The sequence below is a fragment of the Rhinolophus ferrumequinum genome, chromosome 24 (genome assembly GCF_004115265.2).
Source record: "Rhinolophus ferrumequinum isolate MPI-CBG mRhiFer1 chromosome 24, mRhiFer1_v1.p, whole genome shotgun sequence".
NCBI lineage: Eukaryota > Metazoa > Chordata > Mammalia > Chiroptera > Rhinolophidae > Rhinolophus > Rhinolophus ferrumequinum.
The window spans coordinates 11,415,283-11,420,463 of record NC_046307.1 but is presented as its reverse complement, the minus strand read 5'-3'; the positions used below and the strand labels follow the sequence as shown (position 1 = coordinate 11,420,463).

Genomic DNA, 5,181 nt, shown 5'->3' with positions numbered 1-5,181 from the left:
GGGAGCACTGAGGTCCCTTCCCTGAGTCCCAGGGGTAGGAAAGGGGCATATGGTGACTTCTAAGGTGCTATGTGAGCCTCTCCTCTGGGGCAGGATCCCTTCCTTTATTGACACTTCTTTGAGAAAGTCTATTCAGGGCATGTTCAGACTGTATTTGCTCCAGCACCTGCTCAATGTGACACTCCCAGTCAAGAAACAGACAGAGGCGAGTGGTGGTGAAGTGAGGGGGCAGAGCAGGCGCTGGGAGGCTGGGCTGCCTGGGCTGTGCTCCTGGTGCTGCCGCTGACTCACTGGGCACCTTAGGTCCACACCTCAAATCCCCCCTGTCCTTTGGAGAGTAGAGATGGGTCTCCTCTTAGGCAGTGTCAACGAAGTCTGAAATTCTGGGCCAAGGAGACACCAGCTGTGGGTGTCTTGTCAAGATGTGCCAGCAGAGGGCGCTGCTGCACAGCACTTGGGACTCTCAGGAGGAGAAGGCCACCTTGGCTGCCCCAGGAGGAGTTTTCTGGCCCAGCTTCCCCACACTGGCTGGCAGAGTCAGATCCAGTGTACACTTGGACAGTGAACGAGGTGCTGACCCAAAGGCTTACGAGGAGTCGGAGGGTACCGAAGTGGACCTCTGAGGGGCTTGATGAGGACCCATTTGAGGCTCCTTGGGAACTGTGTATTTAGAGAGCACCCCAGTTGAGAGGTCACACCCCCGATCTCTTCACCTGCCTTGATTTATCAAGGCCTCAAAAGTACCAGGCTCTTTTCCACCTCAGGGCACCAAGCTGGCCCAGTGCTACATGTTCTACCTATACCATCTCATTGAATTCTGGGAGGCAATTCTCCATTTTTACAGATGAGAAGAATGAGGCTCAGGGAGGTTAAGCAATTTCTCAAAAGCCACACGACCCGTAAATGGAAGATTACAGATTCACAGGTGCTGTGTGTCTCCAGAGCCCAGATCTTAACCAAAGTGATGCCTTCTGGTCAAGACTCAAAGTGGAAGTGACTTTCCCAAAGTCCTTGTCCCCACCCCAACCCCTCTGCATAAGTGTCCTAACTTCTTGGCTTCAGTTTCTCCATCAGTGACATAGTATTGATATTTGCTAACTACACTCGTATGCTTAGGGCTCCTAGAGCGGACGCCTCAGTAGTTAGAGGGCACGCCCTGGGGTGCCCTCTGTCCTTCCCTCCCCGACATGCTCCGGTGGGTCAGCTGGCTCTGTGCACATCTGAAAACAAGGGAGCTGGCCCTCCTTGGGCTTTTCTTCTCTGCTGATAGACATAAGTGGGCTGGTGCCGAGGACAAGGGGAGGTCATGTGGGTCAGGGGACCAGGAAACCTGGCTGGGGACATCTGGAATCGAGGGGTTTCTGTAGAAAAGGGGTGTGGGGGTGGGAGGTGAGGGAGCCATTGTAGCTGTCGAGATCACTTCTAGAAGCCCTACCAAGGACCTACTGTGTGCTAAACTACTCGGGGTGCAGAGAGCTTGCAATGCTGACAGTGCGAGGGGAGTTTGTGTTCAGGAATGTCTGCTGCAGCTCTGCCTTGTGGAGGTCTCCTCCATCCTGCACCAGGGCTCTGGGCGTTCAGGAAACCTCACACCTTCCTAGCCTGGAAAGAACAGTGGCAAGAAGGCACAGTAAACTCTGGAGGGCAGCCACGGGAACGAGGTGGCACTTAGGCTGGTCCTTAAAGACGAGCTGGATTTTGCCCTGTGGAAGGAGGGGAGGGCACTGTACACAGAGGGGGACAGCCTCTGACGCCAGGTGTGAGAAACCATGGCCAAAGCCTGCTGCTGTGGGAAAGGATGCTGGAGGTGTGGAGTCTGAGGGCGGAGGACCGCAGCTGACAAGGGGAGGGCTACGATGACATCTGCTTGTTGTCAGCCGTCCTCAGTCCTCTGCTGCTCCCCGTGAGTGATAGGGGACCCATCTCAGGACCCACTACCTCTCACCTGGACACACCTTCCTGGAGCCCACTGAGGGGGGCTCAGGTTCCTTGCAAACCAGACTTTTCTCTCTGAGGGGACCTCAGGGGAAGCTGAGGCCTGTGCTGGTCCAGCCTCTCAGAAGGGCTGTGGTCTCCTTCCCCACACCTGCCTGATGACGGGCAGGTCACCCTCACCCCAGTACACCCACACTTAGTGGTCTCTGCATGCCCTCTGGGTTAGGGTGGGGGATGGGACTGAGACATGGAGGTGGGGTGGGGGTCGGTAACTAGAACTATCAGTACATTTCGTTCCAAGGGACACAGAAATCAAGAAAGCAGTGACATGTGCTGCGTTACTGTCTTCAGCCTGCTGCTCCAAAGGGCAGGGAGCCAGGGGAGGGAAGAATAAGGAAAAGGAAGGTGGGATAGGTCCAGGGGAGCCTGGCGGGGAGCAGCTGGCTCTTTCCTTGCTGTGTGAAGACTCACCGAGAGGGGTGTATGGGGAAGTGCTTAAGCACTCAGGCCCGAGATCAGACAGACCTGGGTGTGAATCCCAGCTCCAGTGTTTGTGAGCTGTGTGAGCTCAGGCACACTGCATAACCTCTCTGAGCCTGTTTCTTCATCTGCAGAAGGGAGATGACACCAGGGTCTACCCCTAAGGATTATGGAGATGGTCTCTATAAGGTGTCTAGTACATAGCAAATGCTCAATAAATGGCAGCTGCAAGCATCATTCCACGGCATCAAATTAGCGTACCGACTCCAACCCTTGTAGTGAAATGATTTATTTCCAAAACCTGTTTCTGGTCTCTGCATCCCTTAGTGGTTCGGTGGACCCTGCTCCCTCCCTCTGGGCTTGGAACAGGCTATGATAGGACCAGTGGGAAGATAAGATGTGAGTGCTGGACCAGGCAGAATCCCCTTTGTGGACACACTTTTGGGGCTGCTGCCCGCCATGTTTCCTTAGGCAGGTTTTCTCGCTGCGAGAGCCAGATGGGAGCCTCCCAGGGTGGTGGGGTCACCTCCTGGGGTTGTGGCTGAATGCAGGCACAGGCTGAGCTGCGCCCCTCTGTTCCTTGAGGAGAAAAGGAAACCCCAGGTCTGCTGAGCCAGACACCAGCGTGGAGCCACACCCTGCAGGGTGCAGGGTCTTCTTGCCTGCCCAGGACAGTGGACTGAGAGGGGACAGGAGAGCCTGCCCAAGAGGTTGGGCTCCTCCTGCCAGCTCTGCAGCTTGTTGGCACTGAGGCAGGGGAATAAAGGCCTGAGGGCTCTGGTCCCAGGGCAAACCCAGCTACGGAAACTTTACCCACAGCCACCTTCACCCCTCGGTGATCAGCGAGTGCTGGGGGCCCGTTCTCTAGTGGCTCTTGCTGCTACAAGCTTCTGCTCCTTTCACAGTGTGGCAGCCACCCTGTGGGCTCCTGGACCCCCCGACGGAGAAGCAGGAGGCCCAGGGCTAGTGTGTAGCCCCTCCTCGGGGGTTCTGTAGTAAGGCACGTATCCTGAGGCATATGGGGCGTGGCCACGGAGGGCAGCATCACTGCAGAGAGGGGCGTCCAGGCCACTGTCCTGGGAGTGCCCTGCTGAGACCAGCAGGATGGGGCAGCAGGTCAGCAGGGGCAGCGCAGAGACGAGGTCTGGGCCTGCTGAGGCAGCCTGGGTCAGGAGGAGACAGGCAGTCAGCCAGGCTCCCAGCTTCAGTCTAGACACCTGAGATTGGCCTGTGCCTACAAAACGCCGGTGGCAGTAGGGGAAGAAGGCAGGGCCTGGGCTGCTCTGTACACTGGGACATACTGCACAACAATGTCACTCACCCCTCCAGGGCTCCCAGCTGGGAGAGGTGTGTCTGGGATTAGAAGCAACTCATCCTGCTTCTTCCACCCTTGCAGTCGTGGGGCACGGAGCCCAACTTCATGGTACAGACGGTGGCTATTAGTAACATTACAGGGCATGGGTTTGGGGTCAAGTCTCCGGTGTGCTCTGGCTAGCGACCTGCCCTGGGCCGAGTCACTTAGCTTCTCTGAGACTCATTTTTCTCATCCATAAAATGGAAATAATAGTCAGAGCTATCTCATAGGACTATTCTCAGGATAAATGAGATGATGCATGGGAAATATTTGTTGGGGTTCCTAGCAAGTCATAAGGATGAAACAGGAACACCAGGCTAAGCCTGGCGTAATAATCACATTATTGTATGTAATTCACAGTGGCTCTAAGAGTAGCTACTACTAGTCTCTCTCTTTTATAAGGAAACTGAGGCTCGTGAGGCTTAAATACATTCCCCAGGCCACTGTCTTAGGAAGGGGCTGAGCTGGGATTGAATGAATAGTCTGCCTCCAGCCTCTGGACAATTAAGCAAAGACTCAGTGCTCCAGGAGCCCCAGCAGACCCCAGGTGGTGGGGTGAACCGGCCTGGTCTACTGGGGTCTGGGGCCCTGGGGCAGAGGTTGGAAGGAGGCCCCGGGGCCCAAGGCTGTTCCCCGCACCCCTCTGTGGCCCCTCCATGCGGCCTTCCCCACTCACAGAGCTCCCAATGCTCACTGTCTTCCTGCAGAAGCATCCAGCCTGCACCTCCTTCCTGGTGGGTGGGTCTTGGAAGCCCCCACGCAAAAGGCTGGGAAAATTCTCCTCCTTGGAGCGGTAGTAAGGGAAGTACCCGCTGGGTGGTTCTAAGTCCTCCCAGAACTGTGCCTCTCTGACACCCCAGTTTCCTCCTTGGTCCCTGCAAACTTCCGGCTGCGGGGCCCACTTCTCCTCGGCCAGGAGCTGTCCATAGGTGCGGAAGAAGGGCACATACGGGAAGAAGGGCACATCCACCAGGGACCCAGGGGAGCAGTCACGGCTGCTGAGGGGCTCGTTGGCCCTTGAACTGGTAGCCTGTAGTTGTGGGGACAGGGGCCCCATGTCATCCTCCTCCAAGAAGCTCTGAGTGGACAAGACTCCAGGCTCGTCCTCAGAGCTCTTCCGGGACGTCTGGGAAGAGAAGGCATTCCATCTGTCAGTCCACTCCAACTTCTCTGGCCACTCCAACTCCACCTCCCCCATCCCACCCACCCCCCATTCCTGCCTACATTGGAGGCCAGAGGGGTCTTTCCATGGTGCAAACCTGAGTGTGGCTCTCTCCTCTGTTAAAACCCAGCAATGGCTCCCGTGGTTAGGTTACCCGTGAGCCTTGGCAGACCTGGCCCTGCCAGCACCTGCAGACTCATCTTGCGTCCTTCTCCCCCTGCTCGCTCTACTCCGTCCACGCTGGCCTTCT

At 56.6% G+C, this 5,181-nt stretch overlaps 1 protein-coding gene across 1 annotated transcript; it reads right to left on the bottom strand.

Moving 5' to 3' along the window:
* Positions 1–3,314: 3,314 nt before the first annotated feature.
* Positions 3,315–4,967, bottom strand: LOC117017066 (uncharacterized). Its single transcript, XM_033096949.1, has 3 exons — positions 4,653–4,967; positions 4,446–4,613; positions 3,315–3,578 (listed from the first exon to the last, which is right to left on the bottom strand). Exons 1-3 carry the CDS (start codon positions 4,965–4,967, stop codon positions 3,315–3,317), a joined length of 747 nt encoding a protein of 248 aa, XP_032952840.1.
* Positions 4,968–5,181: the final 214 nt, after the last annotated feature.